Source organism: Podarcis liolepis (assembly GCF_965112155.1).
Source record: "Podarcis liolepis genome assembly, chromosome: 11".
Taxonomy (NCBI): Eukaryota; Metazoa; Chordata; class Lepidosauria; order Squamata; family Lacertidae; genus Podarcis; species Podarcis liolepis.
Genome location: NC_139565.1, coordinates 64,490,706 through 64,515,612, shown reverse-complemented (window position 1 = coordinate 64,515,612; position 24,907 = coordinate 64,490,706). Strand labels below are relative to the sequence as shown.

At 48.7% G+C, this 24,907-nt stretch overlaps 1 protein-coding gene and 1 long non-coding RNA gene across 6 annotated transcripts; both read left to right on the top strand.

Annotated features, from left to right (window-relative positions):
* The first annotated feature begins 16,258 nt into the window (after positions 1-16,258).
* Positions 16,259-19,191, top strand: LOC310689064 (uncharacterized protein). Of its 5 annotated transcripts, none has more exons than XM_083466332.1 (4): positions 16,259-16,643; positions 17,646-17,812; positions 18,748-18,828; positions 18,940-19,191. In XM_083466332.1, exons 2-4 carry the CDS (start codon positions 17,663-17,665, stop codon positions 19,174-19,176), a joined length of 468 nt encoding a protein of 155 aa, XP_083322458.1. In that variant the 5' UTR covers positions 16,259-16,643; positions 17,646-17,662; the 3' UTR covers positions 19,177-19,191. The 5 variants fall into 5 exon arrangements, 3 of the variants coding, with proteins under 3 accessions (XP_083322458.1, XP_083322459.1, XP_083322460.1); XM_083466333.1 differs by having other exon boundaries at positions 16,264-16,643; positions 18,935-19,151; XM_083466334.1 differs by having other exon boundaries at positions 16,264-16,643; positions 18,754-18,828; positions 18,935-19,149.
* A 1,950-nt stretch (positions 19,192-21,141) lies between these two features.
* On the top strand, positions 21,142-24,889 carry LOC310689165. The gene is made up of 3 exons (XR_014517373.1): positions 21,142-21,231; positions 21,953-22,029; positions 24,649-24,889. It is a non-coding gene; the product is annotated as an uncharacterized lncRNA (long non-coding RNA).
* Positions 24,890-24,907: the final 18 nt, after the last annotated feature.

Below are 24,907 nucleotides of genomic sequence, written 5' to 3'. Positions count from 1 at the left end.
CGGGGAAGTGAAGAAAGCATTGCTACTTCTGTCTGAATAATCGAAACCAGAAGCAGGAATGAAAAGGAGGCAGCCAGCTGCTGGTTTCTGTGGGTGCTTTCATGATATTCAAGGGCTTTTGAATTGCTGCGTTGGCAAGATGGAAGCACGGTTTGTAAGAACTTGGAAGTTTGCTTTTATTGCAAGAAACATGACTTTGCAAGAAATCGTACAGACTCTTGTTTGTGGCATGGGAATGACAACTACAGTGGTACCTCGGGTTACATACGCTTCAGGTTACAGATGCTTCAGGTTACAGACTCCGCTTACCCAGAAATAGTACCTCGGGTTAAGAACTTTGCTTCAGGATGAGAACAGAAATCGTGCTCCGGCGGCAGCGGGAGGCCCCATTAGCTAAAGTGGTGTCTCAGGTTAAGAACAGTTTCAGGTTAAGAACGGACCTCCAGAACAAATTAAGTTCTTAACCCGAGGTACCACTGTATAGAGTTGGAAGGGACCCCAAGAGTCATCCAGTCCAGCCCCCAGCAATGCAGGAAGCACAGTGAAAGAATCCCAGACAGATGACTGCCCAACCTCCTTTTAAGTACAGCTGGTGATGTGACGATGACAGTCAAAACGGAGAGCCCTGTTGAGAACACACAGGCCTCTTTTAAGCTGGGCCAGGAGTTGGATGAAATCACGACAGCTAATGGGAAGGCCAGCAGACCTTGCTTCTCAGTTAGTCACAGCTTTGGATCTGGCACAGAACAAGCCGGTGTCTGTGTGTGATCAGCTTCCAGCTCTGCTCACAGATACCACCCTGGTTATTGTTCTTTTATGTAGCAGCTGGGGGGGGGGGAGCTACACCCATTCTCCTGGGGGCCCCCATCACTTAGCTGTAGCTCCCGCAACCTGGTTCATCCTTTTGGGATGGTGATGAGGACACTTAAGCGGCCGGCTAAAGTCATGCTTTTACAAAGGAACTTGTTAGACCAGCAATCTCCTCTGTTAGCTTTCAGCACTCACTGGGTACAGGACCCAAAGAACTGAAAGGGACTCAGGGCATCAGCTAGACTGGCCCCCCTCCATACCCACAACATCATACGCATGCACACACAAAATAATAATTTGGAGGAAGGCGGACCAGGCTGCTGCTGCTTTTTGCAACTGTTTTTCTGTGATTTGTTCTTGTGCCCTTTTAGTGGATTGTGTTTTGTATGGATTGAATTCTGTTGTAAACAAAATCTCTGCCCTTTTCCCCTTATGGGGTATCCAAGAGCCCATATAGAGTCTTTACGTAGGTTCCCTATTGGTAGGAGAAAATAACAGAGGCCAGTCAGAGAATTTTGAGAAGCAAAGCAGCTAGTAAGCCTGATCTTTATTGATCTGTTGCAACAGGGTCCCCAATCCCCACACGCAGGAGGGAGGAGGAACCCAGAACAATGGCACACAAGGCCTTTTATAGACATTTTAAATTCCCTGCCCTGGAGCTCCAGACCACCCCTCCATACATCATACATACATCACAGAAGGGGTGTAACCTAAGACCACCCCCCAGATAAAGGTAAAGGGACCCCTGATCATTAGGTCCAGTCATGACCGACTCTGGGGTTGTGGTGCTCATCTCACTTTATTGGCTGAGGGAGCTGGCGTACAGCTTCCGGGTCATGTGGCCAGCATGACTAAGCCACTTCTGGCGAAACCAAAGCCGCGCATGGAAATGCCATTTATCTTCCTGCCAGAGCAGTACCTATTTATCTACTTGGACTTTGACGTGCTTTCGAACTGCTTGGTTGGCAGGAGCTGGGACTGAGCAACGGGAGCTCACCCCATCGCGGGGATTCAAACCGCCGACCTTCTGATCGGCAAGTCCTAGGCTCTGTGGTTTAACCCACAGCGCCACCTGTGTCCCACCACCCCAGATACATCATACCTAAATCACAGAAAAGGCGGTCTAAAACAGATACTTGAATGTTGTTTTTCTCCTATCTGACGGGTTACTTGATTGGATACCCTGGGGAGCCTGGCCAGTCTTTTGTAATGATAACTACTTAAAATAAAAAAATTCCTTCCAGTAGCACCTTAAAGACCAACTAAGTTAGTTCTTGGTATGAGCTTTCGTGTGCATGCACACGAAAGCTCATACCAAGAACTAACTTAGTTGGTCTTTAAGGTGCTACTGGAAGGAATTTTTTTATTTTGACTATGGCAGACCAACACAGCTACCTATCTGTAACGATAACTACTTAGTAATGATAAATTCTTAGTTCCTGAGCCAGGTCACAGGCACACCCTATTCATACACAGATATACCCTTAAGACAGGATTTGTGAAGGAAAAGACAATGGGGAGGCTTTTCCATTTTCCTTTGACTTTGCAGAGAAAACATTTGGTCAGTTTCGGAATCAAAAATGGTTCCAGGTCGGTCTTCCTGTGCTGATCTATATACGTGCTTGGTTGGTACACTTATGAACATTTAACATACAGTATATCTAAGACCTCAAAATTCCTATCACAATGCCTTCTTCCTTCCTTGCCTGTCTTGTCAACTGCCCTCTGGCCTGTGCAAAATCATGATAAACTGCACATTTTGTTAGGAAACTGGGAAGGTGCCTTATACTGACTCAAACCGCAGGTCCTTCCTGCTAAGTATTGTCTACCCTGACTGACAGCAATGGCTCTGCAGGATTCTAGGCAGGACTCTTCTCCCAACTATCCCTGGAGAGGATGTCAGGAATTGAACCTGGCACCTTTTGCATGCTGGACAGATGCTCCACCTCTGAGCTGTGGCCCTTCCCAAGAGGAGAAAGGATACTATGCTGGCTGATAGTGGATTTGCCTCTGTGGACACAGCTTGTTCCTAAGCACAGGCTAAAACAGTGCCAGGGCAACAGGAATGCAGGTGAGAGATGGCAGGCAGCCCCGCTCAGACTGTTGACCAGAGGCGCGGAGCTGCTGTCATCAGAACAGTGGAAACTCCCGCAGAGCCTGGCTTCTGTTTACACGCTGCAGTGACCTCCCAACACCCTGGCTGGCTGCTTGGCCTGAGATGGCCCTTGTAGGAAATGGGGAAATTGCTGCTACTGGGCTTTGGTAGTAAGAGAGTCTCCTGCATTCGGGAAGCCCAGAGGTCAAGGCCCTTCTGGTCCTCAAGCTTGCAAGAGGCTCCATCTTCAAGGGATGAGCAATGGAAAAAACATTTGGCCTTGGGGGCTTACAACATCCGTCAAAACGGGACAGGTTGGGAAGGGGCCAAGGAACAGATGTGGGGAAGTACAAAAAAGGATGAAGTCAGGGAGGGATGTGCTTTTGGCACCGCAAGGGGAGTGGGGTAAAAGCACCAAGAGCGGAACCTCAGTTGTTGAACATAATCCTGTTCTGGAAGACAGTTCCACTTCCTGAATGTTTGACAACCGAGGCGCAATTGCCAGTCGGCAAAATCCATTGGAAAAAAGTGCCGTTTGACTTCCGAAGCGTTTGACAACCGAGGTTCTACTGTACAGTCGTACCTCTGTTTGCAAACTTACTTTGTTCTGAAAGTCTGTTCTCACACCGAAAGCATTCTTAAACCTAGGAGCGCTTTCCCCAATGAGGCCTCCTGCCACCGGTACCCTTCCACCAGTCGCCATCTGTTCGTCTTCCGGGGCAAAGTTTGCTAGCCGGAACACCTACCTGTGGTTTTGTGGAGTGCCTTGCCTGAATCGTTCATTAACAGGACTCCTCTTAGACCGAGGTACCACTGTACTTGTATGACAGCCATCATCAAATATCTGAAGGTCTGTCACATGGACAATGGTGCAAGCTTGTTTCCTGCTGCTCCAGAAGGCAGGATCTGAACCAATGGATCAACAGTGTGACGTATCAGCAAAAAAAAGCTAATGCTATCCTAGGCTGCATCAACAGAAGTCTAGTTTCCAGATCAAGGGAAGTAAGAGGGCCACTCTATTCTGTCTTGGCATCCAGAACCAGACATAAGAGTCTTGGGAAGGATATTGACAAGCTGGAATGAGTGAGCAAGATGATCATGGATCTCGAAACCAAGCCTTAGGAGGAACAACTGAGGGAGCTAGGGATGCTTAACGTGGGAAAGAGGACACTGAGAGGAGATCATAGAATCATAGAATTGCAGAGATGGAAGGGACCTTGGGGTCATCTAGTCCAATCCTCTGCAAAGCTTTCTCCACATTCCTTGCAGTGCCATCTTGAAATATCTGATGGGCTGTCATGTGGAAGTTGTGAGATGTGATACATAAGTAGCAGTCAAGTACAACATTCCTTGTTTTCCTAGAGTGGACATGCGGGGGAATGTTTGGTCCAGCCAATCAAAAACTTCCTGTTTCCTCCTGGCTGGGCCATACTTCCTTTGCATGTGACTAGAGGTGGGCGTGACCTAACCTGTCCAGGTAACAAAAGGACAAGGCACACAGCACTCTCTCTCTTTGACTTCCTCCGTCGTTGGAGCAGCTTTTTAGCTAGAGATGCTTTGTTGGCTCTCAGCCAACAGAGGACACTGGGATTATCTCCATATGGGATAGGTCCACATGTATATACTTTGTAACTAAGTCTGCCTTCAGGGATTCAACCGTGAACTGAATGTGAGTAAACTTCTTATATATACTTTCCACAAGATTGTGGCATGTTTATTCTTTTAAGAGGGATATAAGGAAACTTACCAGGAATCTAATAGTGAGAGGCTTACACAAGCCTGCAACCAGCTACCCCCTGTGATTTTAAAAGGGGAATGTGAAACTCTGCTAAGTAAAGGAACTTGCTAGCCCAAGTTAGGAAGGATGTTAATAAACAATATATCCTCTCCTGCCTCCCTGAACATTCCCACAGAAGATGGAGCAAGTTTGCTTTCTACTTCTTCCCATGTCTTCGGAGTTTTCCCTTTCTGTAGTATTTCATTTAAGAGTTTTTTAAATGGAAGTGCTAAAACTTCTTCCATTTTCTTATAGTGTAGAATGGGAAGTCCATCTGGTCCTAGTTTAGAATTTATTATTACCTGGTGGATCTCCATTGTTGTGATCGGTGCATTTAATTGTAGTAACTTTTCTTATGATATTTTTGGAATCTCCTTCCCTTCTAGATACGATGTCTTCTCCTGATCATTCTCTTTTCCCGCCTTGTATAATTTACTAAAATATTCTAGAAAACAGTTCACCATTTCATCTTGTTTGCCCAGAACTTGATCATCTTGGACAAGTTTGTCGATTTGTTTTTCTTTTTGTTTCTATTTTAACGCTTTTAAATTATGAAATTGAGAAGAAAATCAAATGGATGAAACAAACAAACAAACAAAAAATTGAATTAGGGAACAGACCAGGAAAATTACTTGCTTGGCAGTTAGAAAAGAAGCAAGTTTGCTTTCTGTTGCTCCAGAGAGTAGAACCCAACTCCCCAATGGATTCAAATGACGTGAAAGGAGATTCTGGCAAAACATCAGGTAGAACTGAGAAAGATGGCGTCTGCCACCCAAGGAGGACTTTTGGATGGATTCGGCATAAATAACAGCGTGTGAGGGTTTATTGCAAACAAAAGACTTACCAGCTTTAAAAAAAGGGAGAGCCATACAAAGTTCACACAGAAGCATAATATTGCTTACTTTAACTCGCCTGTGGAAACAACTCAGAGGCTATTAAGAAGAAAAAGGATAACAAGAAGAAGATTGAAAGATGGGACTGGTGAATACTAAAAGCAGCAGAAATATGAGATGATCGGACCCTACTGAACTCGAAGCATGGGAAGCCCCAACAAAAATTTATAATTTGGCAAAATATTTGGACTTTATGATATGTATTGGTATAATTTGGAATAATTAATGTGATATTATTGGATTGTTAAAATGGAAAACTTAATAAAAATTATTATAAAAAACAAAACAAAACAAAACAAAACAAAACAAAACAAAACAGGGAGAACTTCCTGAGAGTAAGAACCATTCAACAGTGGAACGGACTCCCATGGAAGGTGGTGGACTCTCTTCCCCTGGAGGTTTTGCAACTGAGGTTGGATGGACACCTGTCAGGAATTCTTCAGGCCATTGGTCTGTCTAGCTGGAGATGCCATCAAAGATGGAACCTGGGATCTCCAGCGTGCAAGCCAGGTGCTCCAAGCTCCAGCCTGCTTCCCCAGTGCCAAGGGCTGAAGGCGACCACGTTGCAGGTTCACGATGGACAGAGCGGGAGAGTTTTGCCGCCCGTCCCTCCTCCTGCTGCTCAGCTTCTGCAGCTGCCGCCCAGCATTTTGGGACTCCACCAGGAGATGATCCATCTGCTTGTCAGAGGGGATATTGGATCCCTGTGGGAAGAAATAAACAGCAAATGTTTGTCTGCACAAAGCCATTAAATCTGCAGCCATGTTTATCCAATAAGGTAGAAACGAAGGAAGCGCCAAACTCCAAAAGGGATTTGGAAGGATCCCAAGCCTTGCCGGCTTTGCGCTAGAAATCCACCCAGAGCCTTGGATGGTCTGCTAGCTGCCTAGTAGTCCTTTTTGCAGGTGGAAACCCAGAGTGAAGGAATGCGAGAAGGAGGCTGGATCACAGCCAGCAGTTTTAATCTGTTCTTAGTCTATTGCCATTTTAACTTTTCAAAAGCCATAAATTATTGTTTTTAGTTTTGCTGGGCAATAGCTTCACTGTTCTATTTTGTTTATTATTATTATTATTATTATTATTATTATTATTATTATTATTATTATTATTATTATTATTATAGCATTGCTTGATGCAATGTCATCTCCCTGCAAAGAAATCAGAATGGATGCCATCAAATAGCCAGAAATTCCTCCTTGCTTTACAGAGGAAGGCAAGCAAGCACGCATCCTGACTCCTGAATGGTGTCTCCTTCGAGGACTTCTTCCTGTCTTTTGGGGGCACCCTGCCATGAATCCAGTGGACTTTCTATGACCTCCCTTGCTGGGAAAGCGGGAAGAACGTTCTCCTGTGTGTGAGCAGCACACAGGAATGCCACCCACTCTCCCAGATAAGCCTTTCCCTATCCTATCTCTTGCTCATGAGTGCATCTGGCAAGTTCTGCTATCAGTTTCTGTTCTGGTTTCAGGACTTGTTTTCAAAAACATTTTCCTGAAAGGAGAAGGCCAGAACTTGTGACCCAGGCTGAGGCCACCAAGGGAGATTTCCAGCACAGAAGGGACTCCCTGGCTGGTTCCCAGAAGCAGCTGGTTGTAGGAAATGTTTGCATTGGTGGCGAAAACATCACAAGTGGCCACTGCAGGCTGGAGAAATAGAAACTTGTCACTTTGCAGGTAGAGAACCAGCTCTTTGCTGAAGTGCCAAGTTGATCTGGCTTTGGAAACAGAGAACTGGGGCGCAGAACTCAGTTGGTGACTGGCTTGGCTTGGCTGAAAAAATTATTTTGGGAAAGGGAAAGCCAAATGATCAAGGGGATGGAGTGGAACATTGCTATGTACTGAGTTGAAGGCTCCAAAATGCAGCAGTCTGATTGGTCCCAGAACAATAGGATTCAGAATGCAGCAGTCTGATTGGTCCCAGAACAATAGGATTCAGAATGCAGCAGTCTGATTGGTCCCAGAACATTAGGATTCAGAATGCAGCAGTCTGATTGGTCCCAGAACAATAGGATTCAGAATGCAGCAGTCTGATTGGTCCCAGAACAATAGGATTCAGAATGCAGCAGTCTGATTGGTCCCAGAACATTAGGATTCAGAATGCAGCAGTCTGATTGGTCCCAGAACAATAGGATTCAGAATGCAGCAGTCTGATTGGTCCCAGAACAATAGGATTCAGAATGCAGCAGTCTGATTGGTCCCAGAACATTAGGATTCAGAATGCAGCAGTCTGATTGGTCCCAGAACAATAGGATTCAGAATGCAGCAGTCTGATTGGTCCCAGAACAATAGGATTCAGAATGCAGCAGTCTGATTGGTCCCAGAACATTAGGATTCAGAATGCAGCAGTCTGATTGGTCCCAGAACAATAGGATTCAGAATGCAGCAGTCTGATTGGTCCCAGAACATTAGGATTCAGAATGCAGCAGTCTGATTGGTCCCAGAACAATAGGATTCAGAATGCAGCAGTCTGATTGGCCCTAGAACAATAGGATCCAGAATGCAGCAGTCTGATTGGCCCTAGAACAATAGGATCCAGAATGCAGCAGTCTGATTGGTCCCAGAACAATAGGATTCAGAATGCAGCAGTCTGATTGGTCCCAGAACAATAGGATTCAGAACGCAGCAGTCTGATTGGTCCCAGAACATTAGGATTCAGAATGCAGCAGTCTGATTGGTCCTAGAACAATAGGATTCAGAACGCAGCAGTCTGATTGGTCCCAGAACAATAGGATTCAGAATGCAGCAGTCTGATTGGTTCTAGAACAAAAGGATCCAGAATGCAGCAGTCTGATTGGTCCCAGAACAATAGGATTCAGAATGCAGCAGTCTGATTGGTCCTAGAACAATAGGATTCAGAATGCAGCAGTCTGATTGGTCCTAGAACAATAGGATTCAGAATGCAGCAGTCTGATTGGTCCTAGAACAATAGGATCCAGAATGCAGCAGTCTGATTGGTCCCAGAACAATAGGATTCAGAATGCAGCAGTCTGATTGGTTCTAGAACAAAAGGATTCAGAATGCAGCAGTCTGATTGGTCCTAGAACAATAGGATCCAGAATGCAGCAGTCTGATTGGTCCCAGAACAATAGGATTCAGAATGCAGCAGTCTGATTGGTCCTAGAACAATAGGGTCCAGAATGCAGCAGTCTGATTGGCCCGCAGGAGCCACCCAATCCAGCTCCAGGTGGAAGTGAATCCACAACCTGATTGGCCTACAGGAGAATCCCGGAATTAGCCAATCACGTGGGGCCCATTGTGTAAATAATGTACATAAGGAAAACATTCTGGGGGAACTTCCATTCCTCCTCACCACTGTGAGCTGAATAAAGAGCATGAAGTCCACACTCGACTCTGAGTATATTTCAAACATTTTTAGTTTAGAGAAAAGGCAAGGAAGAGGCAGCATGATAGAAGTTTATGGAATTATGCATGGCAGGGAGAAAGTGAGGAGAGAAAAGTTTCTCTCTCTCATAGCTCTAGAACTCATGGACAGCCATTGCAGCTGAATGTTGGTAGATCCAGGCCAGATAAAAGGAAGTCCTTCTTCATGCAGTGCAGAGTTCAGCTGCGGAACTCCCTGCCACAGGAGACAGGCATGGCTGCCAACCTAGATGGCTTTGAAAGAGGATTAGACAAATTCATGGAGGAGAGTTCACATGTGCATGGCTGGGGGTGCAGTGGGCTCTCAAAACTTGAAAAACCACCCCAGCTGCTTCTACGCCAGTTTCCTTTCTACTGCTGCCGGGTCATTTGCTCTTCTGCAACCATCCAGCAGCAGGATTAAAACAGAATTTAATATATTATTTCTGCAAATCTCGCAATGCTGGTTCCCCTGGGCAAAATCTTGCAAAGTGTTAGCTCTAATTTGACTCTAAGTTGGCAAAGGCCCTTTAATTGTTTCCTGTTCCTTCCTGGACACCAGCCGTTTAATTTCATTTCTTAGGTATCATAGCAATCTGACCACCCGATCATTCCTTCTTTACTGATCTCTCTTTTCATTTGCTTAATTGTGCTTTAGCAAATAATGAAACTGACAAGACTTGTTTCAATCGAGAGAAAAGACTTTTCTGATGTTTCATTCCGCTTCCTCTCTTGAGACCTTGCGAGAAATCCCCTTCTTGTCGGAAGGAGCAGCCCGCCCTCTGGTGGACGAATCTGCATTTAGCGGGATTAACATTTCATGCATCTGAAGAAGGGACCCGTGCAGAAATTCTGTCCTTAAGGTTCAACAGCAACCCATCAAAAAAAGCAGGTAGCTCTGTCAATTCACTGGAGAAAAACTCCATCATCACTGCATCAGGGCATCACAAGATATGGAGAGTTCCCTTGAATTTTTTCATCTTGAAAGTAACTTTTCTTTCTCTCTGAAATCACCGCCTTGCCATTCCTGCAAGATGCTTTTCTGCAGACACTGAGAGACAGGCTTATCCCTCTGGGTCCCTCACCCCAAAACCTATTCTTTTTAATTTTTACAACGAAGTATTATTATTGAATTTTATGTATATAACCCAAATAGCAAAACAGAGCTTCATGAGGCAATGGCTTAAAAACTAAACTGCAACCAAACCCAAGGTGGGTAAGGGATGTTGTATTCACAAGAAGAAATGATAAAGCTGCTTTATCTGGATATTTTCACTAAGATTCAGACAGGTAAGGGGAGGGGACCAGGGTAAGAAATGAGAAAGCAAGAAAGAGGTGAGGGGTGCCTGACTTTCAAGATATACACAAACATAAACCTGAAACCATCGGAGGCCCAAGGGGTACCAGGAATAAAAGGCTCTATACTACACCATGAAATATTTTCAGCCAACTAGATGTTAGTTACCCCAAGTTTATTGAGAGAGAAATTGTGGAAGAGACAAATGTCAAATTTCCTCCTTCCTTTAATGCATTCAATAAAATCCCACCAAACTGAGACGAAAAGAAGTGTCCACAAGATAGATCTGATTTGACACAGACCTCCTTCCTGAGCCCCTAACTGCCTGCAAGGACATGGCAGGACAAGGAAGAGAATTACATGTTGAAAGGGGTGGAGGGTTTTTTGGGGTGGTGGTGGTGAGGGGATATCTCTGAGCAACAGCTGCCTCTAGAAGCAAAATCCAGTGTGGTGCAGTGGTTAGAGGCCTGGACTGTGACCTGGTAGAGGTAAAGGTAGAGGGACCCCTGACCATTAGGTCCAGTCGTGGCCAACTCTGGGGTTGCGGCGCTCATCTCGCTTTACTGGCCGAGGGAGCCGGTGTACAGCTTCCGGGTCATGTGGCCAGCATGACGAAGCCGCTTCTGGCAAAACCAGAGCAGCGCACGGAAACGCCGTTTACCTTCCCGCTGGAGCGGTACCTATTTATCTACTTTCACTTTGACGTGCTTTTGAACTGCTAGATTGGCAGGAGCAGGGACTGAGCAAGAGGAGCTCACCCCGTTGTGGGGATTCGAACCGCCGACCTTCTGATCACCAAGCCCTAGGCTCTGTGGTTTAACCCACAGCGCCACCCACGTCCCTGTCATAGATATTACTCCACATTTATTATGCTGTTTTTGTGATATACAAATGGCATGAGAAAACTTGGAATACTTATTTGTACAACATTATCCTTGGACACGGGTGGGGCTGTGGGTTAAACCACAGAGCCTAGGACTTGCTGATCAGAAGGTTGGCGGTTAAAATCCCTGTGACCAGGTGAGCTCCCGTTGCTTGGTCGAAAGCAGTTCTAAAGCATGTCAAATTACAAGTAGATAAATAGGTACACTCCAGCGGGAAGGTAAACGGCGTTTCCGTGTGCTGCTCTGGTTCGCCAGAAGCGGCTTAGTCCTGCTGGCCACATGACCCGGAAGCTGTACGCCAGCTCCCTCGGCCAATAAAGCGAGATGAGCGCTGCAACCCCAGAGTCGGCCACGACTGGACCTAATGGTCAGGGGTCCCTTTACCTTTTTATCCTTGTTTATAAAACCCAATAAAAGTTATTCATAAATAAAATAACTCAAATTGTGGGCTCCTCCTGCCCAGGCAACTGAGGATCCAAGTGCTGGATTCTTTCAGGAAGGGCACGGTGCCCACTCTGGGCAGATCTATGGGGCGAAGGGCACTGTGTTTGCTCAGGTGTGTGCATGTGGGGGGTCTGAGGCCCACTTCCAGCCACCTCTTGTGGATGCCACCCTAATGCTACCACATCTAATCCTCCTGACAGTAATATTTGCCAAGAATGTGCCTCTGCCAACCCTGCTCAGTTCAGAAGGGGATTCCCCCCTCCAAAACACACAACAAAGCAGCTGAAACAATGCCTGTTGATTTGCAAAGGTGTGTGGGGAGCCTTGGACGACTGCTTATTTTTACAGGGGCCATGTTTTGAATCAAGCAAGTGGGGCGTAGAGAAACACCCGGCGTTTTCTTGCAACACTGAAGATACTGGGAACAAACCCTGAACGCTTTCGCGCGAGCACACAAAGAACCTCTTCAGTCTCTTTGCCCGAGGGGGATAAGGAGCAAACGCCATTCAAAGCAAGGATGCGGAGCAGAAAATTTCCCAACACTTATTTTTTCTGCAGAAAATCTTTTGTTTCATAAATTCATTGGGCTGCCAGTTGCAAATAGATGTTAGGCAAGCCTCATCGAATTGCAGAGTCCCCTTGAGGTCATCTCGTCCAACCCCCTGCAACGCAGGAATTGCAGCAAAAAATCCCTAACAGATGGCCATCCAACCCGGGCAGTTTCAAGGTTTTTTAGCTTTGGTTACTAAATATAAGTAAAATGAGGTCTAGGGTACCAGAATCCCCCCCCCCCCGTGCAAATTATCTACTGAAAATCACTTTAATTTGCATAGGAAATGAATTGATTCCCCCCACCGAAAACCCACTCCACTTGCTTAAAGTGAACAAATGGACACCATAATAATAAAATATTTTTACCCAATGCAAATTATCCATTGAAAATCACGCTAATTTGCATTGGGATTATTTCCAGGAAAAAAATTCAATTCATTTCCCCCTCCAGAACTCCCAATCCACTTGCTTAAAGTGAGCGAAAGGACACCACAATAATAATAATAAAGAGTACAATGGGGGGTCAGTTGTTATGATCCAGATCGGACCCTCAGCTGCCTGTTCCTAGTCTGGTGCAAGCATGCGGGGAAGTCTCAGGCTTACTCTTTTCTGAGAAAGAGTTCTGTGAAACCTGAAAACCTGCATGCAACTTTGCGTCTGGTCAATGCCAGACAGCTCCCCAAACAGCAACTCTTCCCCTGAACTCTTCCTGGTATGTTCCTTTCCGATATTCACAGCAGCTGAGAATTAGCATTTCCCCATTTGAAGAACACAGAACCGAGGGATCAATCCTTCCTTCCTTCCTTCCTCAGAGCTCTCTTCTGCTTTTTTTCAGAGGGGAAGCAAGGCTGGTTTCATGTAGAGTCACCCATCTTAGCTGATGCACCAGGTACTTTCTATGCTCTAACTTTCCCCTGACTTTCACTCCCCCATGAACCTGAATACTTTTCCCTAGGAGCGGAAAAAATAAAGAAGTCAGTCAATGGAGAGGCTGTAGCTTCACAGTCCGAGACTCGATCCCTGACAGGCAGCATCTTCAGGCAGGACTGGGAGACGTGTGCCTGAAATCATCATCCATTGAAGGAGCAGGTGCACAGCCTGGGAGTCATTTTGGACTCACAGCTATCCATGGAGGCGCAGGTCAATTCTGTATCCAGGGCAGCTGTCTATCAGCTCCACCTGGTACACAGTATGAGACCCTCTCTGCCCGCAGACTGTCTCACCAGAGTGGTGCATGCTCTAGTTATCTCCCGCTTGGACTTCTGCAATGGGCTCTATGTGGGGCTACCTTTGAAGGTGACCCAGAAACTGCAACTAATCCAGAATGCTCAGAGATACAGAGAGAGAAGCGCAGTTCATGCGCTGCTCACGTGTAGCGGAGAAAGTGTGGGTGCGGGGCCACGGGGCCACTTCTTCCAGGCAGTGTGTAAAAGAAGCACAGCATTGAGCATTTACACAAACAGGACGCTTTGCATCTCATGGGGCCGTGGGATGGCAGATTCTGAAGGGAGCCTGAGGGGCATAAAATTAGAGAAATGCGCACTTCCAACACTTCTGGACATTTAAGCGACATTTTCTCCCAGACACTGTTTCTGGCAGCCAAATCCCAGCAATGTCTGGAAAATTCCAGACCTATGGCGACCCTGAACTAGAAGCATTCAGTATGGTAGACCCAAATCTGTGGAACTCCCTTCCAGTTGAGGTCAGACAGTGCACACCCTCTTCACTGAATGCCTGGCACTTGCTCAATACTTTTTTGAGCCCAGCGGGGCACTTTAACTGAAGCCAGGTTTGACGGTTTTAACCAGTGTTTTTTTTTTCCTGGGGGTATGCAGAAGTACGAATACCCCTAAACATTTTTTGAATCTTTGTACTTTTGTCCATTTACTGGATTTATTTTTCCTGATTTGAACTGAAAAATGGTGATTTTCTTGAGTCAAAATGAGAGCATCCCAAAACATTTTTTTTAAAAAGAAAAAAGCACTGGTGTCAGAGCTGCTCCCAGATCCTAGCTCACAGAGGATCACGCTAGCCAGCGTTCACTTTATAAAAGTCTTTATTGAGTTACAGTTTCCATTCTGAAGCTGCCGCGTGCAGCTCTACGTCTCATAAGCTAGACCGGCGAAGCTCCGTCTGAGTCTCCGCCCCCTGTACACCAACTTAATACCCTAGCCTTACTCCACCTTTTCCGCCTGACCGTTCTTCTCTGGGTCCCTCTGCCCCCCGTGGTCTCTTCCTTCCTGGACTCTTCTGACGCTGACCCCCCGGACCCTCCTGTCTCCTTGCGTCGGGCTTTAGGACCTGGCTCCCTTTCCAGGCTGCTTACTGCGCCGCCTTCCTCTGCATTTGAACTTGGCGCGCGCGCCCAACCTTCCACTTTCCGCTTGACCGTTTCTTCGCTCCCCGATGGAGGTGTGGCCACTCCTGACTCATGCCCTCCCCCCTGCTGCGAGCTGCCAGAGCTCGGTACCTGGCGCCCTTCCTCTCCACTGCGCTCTGTTGGTGACGCTGGCCCCGATTTCCAACTGCTGCCCTCTGAACCCTCTCTGGACCTTTCTTCCTGGGGTGTCCCCCTAAGCTCCCCCCTTGCTCTGGCCACTGGCGCTCCTTTCTGTGAATCTTCTGATTCACTGGACAGGCTCGGAGATCTCGGGTCGTCGTCGTCACTCATCTTTTCTTCAGACTCCTCCCCCTCGCTCTCTGTTTCCTCCCTTGCCCTCGCCTCTGCTCCTGAACCCCTGACAACTGGTTTTAACTAACATGCTTAAAAGCAAAGCAAAACAAAAAAACCCCTCCATTTGTATCTTATTTATTTATTGAATTCCTATACTGCCCTTCATCTGAGGATCACAGGGCGGTTTGCAATATGGGAGCACGTGGACTCAGACGGAAGGTGTGAAATAAAACATATTTCTTAAAGCTACAACCGTCTCCGCTGCATCTTCGGTTCTCCAAAGAAGCACAAACTCTGGGGAACCCCTGGGATCTTGCTACCGCTCGGCAGATTGAGGACGGCTACCAACATCCGTAACAATAAGATGCTTGGGGTGTTGTAAGGAAAAAACTGCTCCTTTTCCCTTATGGGGTACCCAAGAGCCTGTATAGAGTTCTTATGTAGGCTCCCTATCGGTAGGAGAAAATAACAGAGGCCAAGCAGAGAATATTGAGGAGCAAAGCGGCTAGTAAGCCTGATCTTTTTGCAACCTAAAATATCATCCATACATCACAGAAAGAGGTGGTCTCCAGCAGAAATTTGAGTGTGTTGCTTCTCTCCTGTCTGCCAGGATACCTGATAATGCCTTACTTGATTACATGTTCTGGGTAGCCTGGCCATTCCGTGGAGATGGTAAATACTTAGTTCCAGAATCTCTTACGCATATTGAGAGTGTGCTCAGCATAACAGATACTTGCCAGGCTGTATTTACAGGGAGATGTAAGCAGCCCCTACAGTCCAAAGACCATTGGAAAGCTTCCCCCATTTCCTTCCTCCTTGCAGAGAAATAGTTGAGGTCCATTTGGGAGAGTCAAAATGGCTTCAGGATTGTTCTCCTGTACTATTTCAGACATAGGGACGCGGGTGGCGCTGTGGGTTAAACCACAGAGCCTAGGACTTGCTGATCAGAAGGTCGGCGGTTTGAATCCTGGCGACAGGGTAAGCTCCCGTTGCTCAGTCCCAGCTCCTGCCAACCTAGCAGCTCGAAAGCACATCAAAGTGAAAATAGATAAATAGGTACTGCTCCGGCAGGAAGGTAAACGGCGTTTCCGTGCGCTGCTCTGGTTCGCCAGAAGTGGCTTAGTCATGCTGGCCACATGACCCGGAAGCTTTACGCCGGCTCCCTCGGCCAATAAAGCGAGATGAGCGCCGCAACCCCAGAGTCAGCCATGACTGGGCCTAATGGTCAGGGGTCCCTTTACCTTTTTATCTTTACTATTTCAGACACGCGGTTTATATACTTATGTGTGTGTTTGCCTTGTACATTTACGAACATTTATTTTATATATATAAGACCTTAGAATTCCTATAACGGGGAAACAGAGAGCGCTCATATGATACTGAGAGAGAGCAGAACATCTGGTGAACAGCTTCCCAGTGAGAGAGGCCATGCCAGCTGCCTCTGCCTGGCGTTGACCTTTTTTCCGCTGTCTCTTTGGGGTCACAGAACCACGGAATCCCAGCAGAGGATGGAGCAACTGACTCTGGTGGAGGCCATCTTGGGTTACCCTCTTCCCATCGGATTTGAAGGTGCCGCAATTTGCCCCCACTCAGCCACTGCCAGAGGCTGTTGTGTGACCTCTTGCCTCTCAGAGAGGTGGTCTTCTTGGCGGTTCCCCCTGAGCCAGCTCCCTGCTGGCCACAGGTGTCCTCAGTTGAACTGGGAGGCAGCAGAAGCTCTGGCACAGCTGGGCACAAGAGTCTGGCTGGTCGGACTGAGCGACTCGGAAGGCAGACTCTGTTGACACTTGAGGAGGGCCTCGTTTCCCTTCCCTGTTCCTGGAGCACTTCTTAACGGAGACCTGATTCACACCAGGAGGTGGGTTTGCTGGCTGCGTCTGTTAAGATAGGGATGGGGAACCTGTGACCTTCCAGATATGGTTGGATCACAACTGGTGGACACCCAACGAAGCTGTGCATTGGGAGACTCAGCACAGCATTGTCCTATGGAACTCCCTCCCACTGGAGGCAGGGATGGCCACCAACTAGGATGGCTTGAAAAGAGGATTGGACAAATTCATGGAGGGCTCTTCTTAGGTTCTGAATCCCTGACAGATGGCCATCCAACCTCTGCTTAAAAACCTCCAGGGAAGGAGAGTCCACCACCTTCCAAGGGAGTCCATTCCACTGCTGAACAGCTCTTACAATTGGTTGTGTCCTTCCCTTCCCTGCCCATCACCATAAGGTTCCAGAGCAGTCAACAGCAGTGTAGACATATATTAAGATCACCCAACAGAGAGAAGGATGTTCTTCCAGGAGCTTGTCCTCCTCTCAAGTAGGACCCTGGCAGAGACACATGCCCGACTGGCATGTTCCCTCCCTCCTGGTCGATTGTTCAGGAGCTTCAAAAGCTTTCTTCAGCCCGAACATCACAGCGACCGATGCCAACCGACACCGGTACACTTAGGGATCCGCAGAGTCTTTGCAGCTTGTGTAACAGACCTCAGCAACTTAGCATTTTGGCTAATCTACTTTATTTACATATAAAGACACATGGAGCACTGCAACATGGCTCCCTCTCTCTCTAGCATCAGGCAGCAAAGAGAAAAAACAAAGGACAATAGTCCAACTTCATGGAACACGGTAACACAAACATCCTATCTCCATCACTTCCCACTTTGTGGAGTCAAAACATACATCGTCATGTGAAAGACAACAATCCCATGACTGCCATCACGGAGCAGGAATTCTAACAGAAAGGGGCAGCTGAACCCTAAAGAGATGGTGCAATCTTCCACTTCATGGGAAAGGGAGGGCAGGGCAAGGCGGGGGATATTCCCACTTCTTGGGTGCAGCTGACTCAAGTATTTGGTGTCCTCAGGGGCTTCTGCTGTGGCCATGGAGTCTCTGTTGACTGAGATGTACAGCCTCAATTCCCCCAAAGCCCCCACTGCCCAGTCCATGTCAGACAGGAGAGAGATGGTGTCTGGGCTACGTTGGGACAGAAGAGACAACTGCAAAGCCAAGAGGGGAGACCATGGTTACCAGGTCAGTAGACCTACGCTGGTTGCAAGTTAGTATAGGTAAAAGGTAAGGTAAGGTGAAGGACCCCTGGACAGTTAAGTCCAGTCAAAGGCGACTATGGGGTTGCAGAGCACATCTTGCTTTCAGGCTGAGAGAGCTGGCATTTGCCCACAGACAGCTTTCTGGGTCATGTGGCCAACAGGACTAAACCGCTTCTGGTGCAACAGGACACCGTAACGGAAATCAGAGCGCACGGAAAAGCTGTTTACCTTCCTGCCACAGTGCTACCTATTTATCTACTTGCACTGGCATGCTTTTGAACTGGCAGTGCAATCCTGGTGGGCTGCCACCGCGGCTCCCCCCCCCGCCTGCTGGGTGCCACGCCCCTGCAGGTGACGCGCCACGGCCCCCAGGACATGCGCCAGCCACGCCCCCCGGTGCCAGAGCATGAAGCTCCACCTCTGCGTCCCTATAGTGTTAGTATATACAGTGGTACCTCGGGTTAAGAACTTAATTCGTTCCGGAGGTCCGTTCTTAACCTGAAACTGTTCTTAAACTGAAGCACCACTTTAGCTAATGGGGTCTCCCACTGCCGCTGCACGATTTCTGTTCTCATCCTGAAGCAAAGTTCTTAACCCTAGGTACTATTTCTCGGTTAGCGGAGTCTGTAACCTGAAGCGTATGTAACCTGAAGTGTCTGTAACCCGAGTTACCACTGTAAAGCCCTGAGCAACTTGGGACCAGTTTGCCTACGAAATCGCCTTACCCCAAGCGTGCCCACTCGACTGCTGCAATTGGCAGAATTGGCACTACTGCAGATGCCGCTCAATAGCCATTTTAGTGTGGCATCTCCCACACTTTTGAACTCCCTGTTGATACCAGGCAGGCGACTTCGCTGCTCCCTAAAAACAGATGGCGCAGTCCGGATGAACCTCTGTTCTCTCCGTATCTGCCCTCAGAAAAAGCAGCAGCAGCAGCAGCAGCTGGAAACCGAAGCGAGTGAGGATCCGTTGGTGCAAGGAGCAGAATATGTGGAACAGGTAGGGCCAAGGATGGGAAAGCCTTCCGGACTTTGTGCCCTCCAACCACACAAACACACACGCGGCCTTACAAGGGTCCTGACCTTCTCCATCGTTTCCTCCGCAGAGCAGCCAGGAGGTGAAGAGGCCTCTGCAGCAGGACGCGAAAGGAGAGAAGAGCCGCCTTCAGGCAAGTGGGCAATTCTGAAGGATGTCTGGAGGTGGTGGTGGTGGAGGGAACAGCTGAACCACAAGAACACAAGGAGAGCCTTCTGGATCAGGCCGGGGGCCCATCACACAGGGACCAACCACAAGCCTCAATGGGAAACCAGCAAGCACTCAAACCTTCTCCTGGCTAGCGGTTTCTAGCAGCTGGTATTGAAGGTACAGACAAGGGATGCCTCCACAGTCAGAGGCAGAAATGCTTCTGAACATCATCATCATCATCATTTTTATTTATACCCCGCCTTCCCCAGCCAGAGCTGGGTTCAGGGTGGCTAACACCAATAAAAAAATCACAGTAAAAACATAATAGGGGGGAAATAGAGGGGGGGACCCCAATTTAAAATACAGGTTAAAATGCAATTTAAAATGCAGCCTCATTTTAAAGTAGCTGATAAACCATAAGGGAAGGGAAACACAAGAGTCAGACTGACTGTGGAAAGATGTCAAGTCCCGCAGGGCCCTAGTTTCTTGGGACAGAGCATTCCACCAAGTCGGGGCCAGTACTGAAAAGGCCCTGGCCCTAGTTGAGACCAATCTAACCTCCTTGAGGCTCGGGACCTCCACAGTGTTGTTATTTGTGGACCTTAAGGTCCTCCGTGGGGCATACCAGGAGAGGCAGTCCCGTAGGTATGAGGGTCCTAGGCTGCATTGGGCTTTAAAGGTCAAAACCAGCACCTTAAACCTGACCCTGTACTCCACCGGGAGCCAGTGCAGTTGGTAAAGCATTGGATGAATGTGATCCTGCAGCAAGGACCCCGTAAGGCATAGCATAGCATGGCATAGCATGGGGGTAGAAGAAGAAGAAGAAGAGTTTGGATTTGATATCCCGCCTTTCACTCCCCTTCAGGAGTCTCAAAGGGGCTAACATTCTCCTTTCCCTTCCTCCCCCACAACAAACACTCTGTGAGGTAAGTGGGGCTGAGAGACTTCACAGAAGTGTGACTGGCCCAAGGTCACCCAGCAGCTGCATGTGGAGGAGCGGAGACGCGAACCCGGTTTCCCAGATTACAAGTCCACCGCTCTTAACCACTACACCACACTGGCTCTCATTTTTTTGAGGCACATTTTTTTGAGGGACACAACCAGGTTCCCTCATGGCAGGCTGCCTCACCGAGGGAAGCTGCGCCCGGGCACAGCCTTCAGAGGAGGGCAACCAAAATGGTCAAAGGCCTGGAAACGATGCCTTATGAGGAAAGGCTAAGGGAGCCGGGCATGTTTAGCCTGGAGAAGAGGAGGTTAAGGGGTGATATGATAGCCATGTTCAAATATATAAAAGTATGTCACATAGAGGAGGGAGAAAGGTTGTTTTCTGCTGCTCCAGAGAAGCGTACACGGAGCAATGGATCCAAACTACAAGAAAGAAGATTCCACCTAAACATTAGGAAGAACTTCCTGACAGTAAGAGCTGTTTGACAGTGGAATTTGCTGCCAAGGAGTGTGGTGGAGTCTCCTACTTTGGAGGTCTTTAAGCAGAGGCTGGACAACCATATGTCAGGAGTGCTCTGATGGTGTTTCCTGCTTGGCAGGGGGTTGGACTCGATGGCCCTTGGGGTCTCTTCCAACTCTATGATTCTATGATTCAGGGCTCCTTCTCCTTACGGCCACCCCTGGGCCAGCCAAAAGGGAGGGGGAGGCCAGCTGGCTGCAGCTCCACTTCTGCATCAAACCTGCCCCCAGGGGCAGAAGCAGTGGAACGGGGGGACAGGCAGAGCAGTGGCTTCACTGCCTCTCTCCTCTGCTGGGCTCCAGTGTATGAGTGCGCCCCATGACATGCCCCCTCACCCCCCATGGGCATGCACAGAGCCCTGCAAGCTCACCCACCCTGCACGGCAATAGGAGATGTTCTGCCCCTGTTTCAGAATACCAGCTGGAACCACAGGAGGGGAGAGTGTTGTTCTTATGCTCGGTCTCCCATAATGACAGCTGTTTAGCCACTGTGGGAATGGGATGCTGGTTTAGATGGGTTCTTGGCCTGATCCTGCAGGCTCTTCTCATGTTCTTATTGCGGGATTGTTGCCAATGCAATGTAGCTATGTGGCTTGGCTGATGACGGTGCCTGAGATGCTGATGCTGATGCTGAGGTGCTGAGATGCAACACTGACTCTCTTTCCTGCAGGGTGGAGACCTCATTCGGCAAGAGGAAGGGCTGGAGTCTAATGGCTGGAGGCTGGACTGGGAGTCAGAGTCGGTCCACGAAGAGTGAGTGCAGAAGCAATTCCAGGGTGCTGGTGCTGACCTTTAAAGCCCTAAACAGCCTCAGTCCAGTAGATCTAAAGGAGCGTCTCCACCTCCATCATTCTGCCCGGACACTGCGGTTCAGCACGAAGGGCCTCCTGGCAGTTCCCTCACTGCGCAAAGCCAAGTTACAGGGAACCAGGCAGAGGGCCTTCTCGGTGGTGGCGCCTGCCCTGTGGAACGCCCTCCCACCAGATGCCAAAGAGAAAAATAACTACCAAACTTTTAGAAGACATCTGAAGGCAGCCCTGTTTAGGGAAGCTTTTAATGTTTGATGCATTGCTGTATTTTAATATTTTGTTGGAAGCTGCCCAGAGTGGATGGGGAAGCCCCACCAGATGGGCAGGGTATAAGTAATAAATTATTATTAGTATTAGTATTACTAGCCAGGATGGCTGCGCTCTGCCTCCGCGGTCAAGGCAGCAATGCTTCTGAAAACCGGTTCCTGGAAACCACAGGAGAAAAGAGCCCTTTTGTGCTTGAATCCTGCCTAAGAGTTTCCCACAGGCTTCTCCCACAGGCTCCCTGTGAGAACTAGATCAGCCACTGGTCTGACCTATCCTCTCTCTTGCTTCTCAGGAGCCTGGGACAACCTTCCTTTCCCTCCTGCAGGTCTTCTCCCTCCCCGAGGTGGGAGCCTCTCTGCTGAGCGGCCTGGATCTCCCCCCCCCCTTCTCTCTTGCAGGATTTATTGGGGCTGCTTCTACTTCTTCCCTTGGCTCCGGATGTGCAGGAGAGACAAAAGGGTGCAGCCATGACAAGGTACGTCAGCGCAGCAGAAATGGGATGTGTGGTCAGCCAAAGCAGGTGGTCAGCAACTGGTCAGTTGCCTTCCAGGGTTTTGGTCTATCTGGAAATAATGTCACTGGTGATCAAACCTGAGACTTATGCATGCAAAATCGATGCTCTGGCTCTGGGGCTGCGGCTCCTCACTCCCCCACCCCCCAAAAGAGGTCTTGGTGGCATGATAGAAACTGCACCCAAAGTCCGGCTGAGTGTACTTCAGCAGCAGAAAGGCAGCTTCACAACATTCGCTAGGAAATTGTATCTCTGGAAGTAACAGAAAACCTCCGTAAGAACAGAAATTTAAAACACGTGTACAGTTCTGGTAATGCCATACAGTGGTACCTCGTGCAGATATTTGATTTTTTTAAAAAGGATTAGTAGAACTACTGAAAGGGACGCGGGTGGCGCTGTGGGTAAAACCACTGAGCCTAGGACTTGCCGATCAGAAGGTCGGTGGTTCGAATCCCGTTGCTCAGTCCCTGCTCCTGCCAACCTAGCAGTTCGAAAGCACATCAAAGTGCAAATAGATAAATAGGTACTGCTCTGGTGGGAAGGTAAACAGCATTTCTGTGCGCTGCTGTGGTTCGCCAGAAGCGGCTTAGTCATGCTGGCCACATGACCCAGAAGCTGTATGCCGGCTCCCTTGGCCAGTAAAATGAGATGAGCGCCGCAACCCCAGAGGCAGCCACAACTGGACCTAGTGGTCAGGGGTCTCTTTACCTTTACCTTTAGAACCACTTATGGTACCTTTCCCTTAAAACAGGGGTCAGCAAACTTTTTCAGCAGGGGGCCAGTCCACTGTCCCTCAGACCTTGTGGGGGGCAGACTATATTTTTTTGGGGGGGGTGAACGAATTCCTATGCCCCACAAATAACCCAGAGATGCATTTTAAACAAAAACACACATTCGACTCATGTAAAAACACACTGATTCCCGGACGGTCCGTGGGCCGGATTGAGAAGGCGATTGGGCCAGATCCGCCCCCCGGGCCTTAGTTTGCCTACCCATGCATTAAAAGTTCAACTATGGGCTTGTCTCCGCTTCCACTTTCCCTGCCACTTTCCCCTGGGAAGAGCCCTAAATTGCCTTCCTTGTGAAGATCCCCTTAAGCAGTTAAGGAGGTTTTTAGCTTTAACTTAGAAGAAGGAAGATGAGCTCTGCTCTCCCCTTTAAGGGACTCTCGTTTGGAAGGGGAGCTCAAATTCCGCCAGGCATGGTTTGACTCACAAGCAGGAAGTCAATTCCGGTGTCATCCATCATGTATAGTGTTGCTTTCGCAAGAGCACTGAGTTCGTGAGCATGCATGAAGCTGTGTTACTCTGCAACCTGAGATCCTTTTAACTGGATATGCCATGGGGGAGGCTTCACATGCCAACGCATGTTCCCTGCCACCGAACTCTGGGCCTCCTCCTCTGATCTTGGCTTCCAAAAAGCTTTGTTTCAGAAACCCAAGAGGGAGCGAAACAAGCCGGCGCAAAGGCGAGGCACGGGGTTACGATATCACAGTGCGTGGGGGGCGAGATCAGCTGTGAAATTGAATCTTCTCCCAGTAGCAAATGTGCCTAGACAGATCCCTCAGCCCCAGAGCCACGGCTGCTCCCCTCTGCACTTGGAACGACCAGAGGGCACGAACTTTACGGGAAAAGGCTGTAGCTTAGAGGTAGAGCAACTGCTTTGCATGCAGAAGGGTCCAGGTTCAATCCTGCCATCTCCAAGCGGGATCAGGTAAAACTCCCCACCCGCTGGAAGAGTCAGGATAAAATGAAGTATTTCTTCATGCCAGGGGTGGAGTGCTCATTGCCAGGCTGATGCCAGGTGGGTGCTCATACACTGGGCAGGGGGAGGGCAAGAGGGGGTGAAGAGCGTCCTCTGCAGTCATCCGGCCTTTGCCACTGATGGCCAGAGGGGCATGATGGGGATTTCTGCAGGGGGGTAAGCCACTGCAGGGGGGTAAGCCACATGCAGGGCATCATTAGACAGTGGAACTCCCTCCCACAAGAGGCAAGGATGGCCACAAAGCTGGATGGCTTTAAAAGAGGATGGGACAAATTCTTGGAGGAGGAAAAGGCCACTGATGGCTTCTAGCCAGGATGGCCATACTCTGCCTCTACAGTCGGAGGCGGCAGTGGTTCTGAATCCCAGTTGCTGGAAACTATGGGAGAAGAGATTGCCCTTGTGCTTGAATCCTGCTTGGTCTCCCAGAAGAGGCATCTGGTCAGCCGCTGGGAGAACAGGATGCTGGATTCGTTCTTACAAAACCACGGAGCGCCTCTGCCAGCCAGTGTAGGCAATATGGAGCTAGATGGGGGAGATTCTGTATAAGGCAGCTTCCGATCCTCCTCCGTTTGTGAGTCTCCCCACAACCGCCATCCAGAGCCAGCTCCAAGGCAGACACCAGCAAGGAGAGACCACAGCCAGGCTGGAAAAAAAAGGGGGCCGGGAATGGCTCTGGCTGGGGCTGATGTCAGTTGTCATCCAAAGCAGCTGGAGGGCGCCTGGTCGGGGAAGCCTGCTCTGGGGTGTGGGGCTCATGCTTGATGAGGTGAAAGATGGCTTTGCGCTCCTCTCATCTTTCTTGCCTTTTCCTCCCTCCAGTTGACCCCAGGCAGGGGGCGCTTCCTGTGATGTTTTCCCTGCTGCCAGGACCCCGGTTTCACCCCATCACTCCCTCCCCCCAAATATGCCCCCTATCTTTAGCCAGATCCCGAAGGATGCAACACAAGCCTCTATTTACGCTGCCCTGCCCAGCGCTGGCCGCCCAGATATATCCCAGTTGCTGTTCTTTGGAAGGACTGAAATCTGCAACACCCTGGAAATTAAAAGCTTCTTCCTGAAACTTTCTGCTCCAGCTGCC

Coding starts and splice junctions, on each gene's coding strand:
- LOC310689064 (XM_083466332.1), top strand. CDS start 17,663: ATGGAGTCTCTGTTGACTGAGATGTACAGCCTCAATTCCCCCAAAGCC. Junction 17,813..18,747: donor GGGGAGACCATGGTTACCAG/GTCAGTAGACCT, acceptor ATCTGCCCTCAG/AAAAAGCAGCAGCAGCAGCA. Junction 18,829..18,939: donor GAGCAGAATATGTGGAACAG/GTAGGGCCAAGG, acceptor TCCGCAGAGCAG/CCAGGAGGTGAAGAGGCCTC.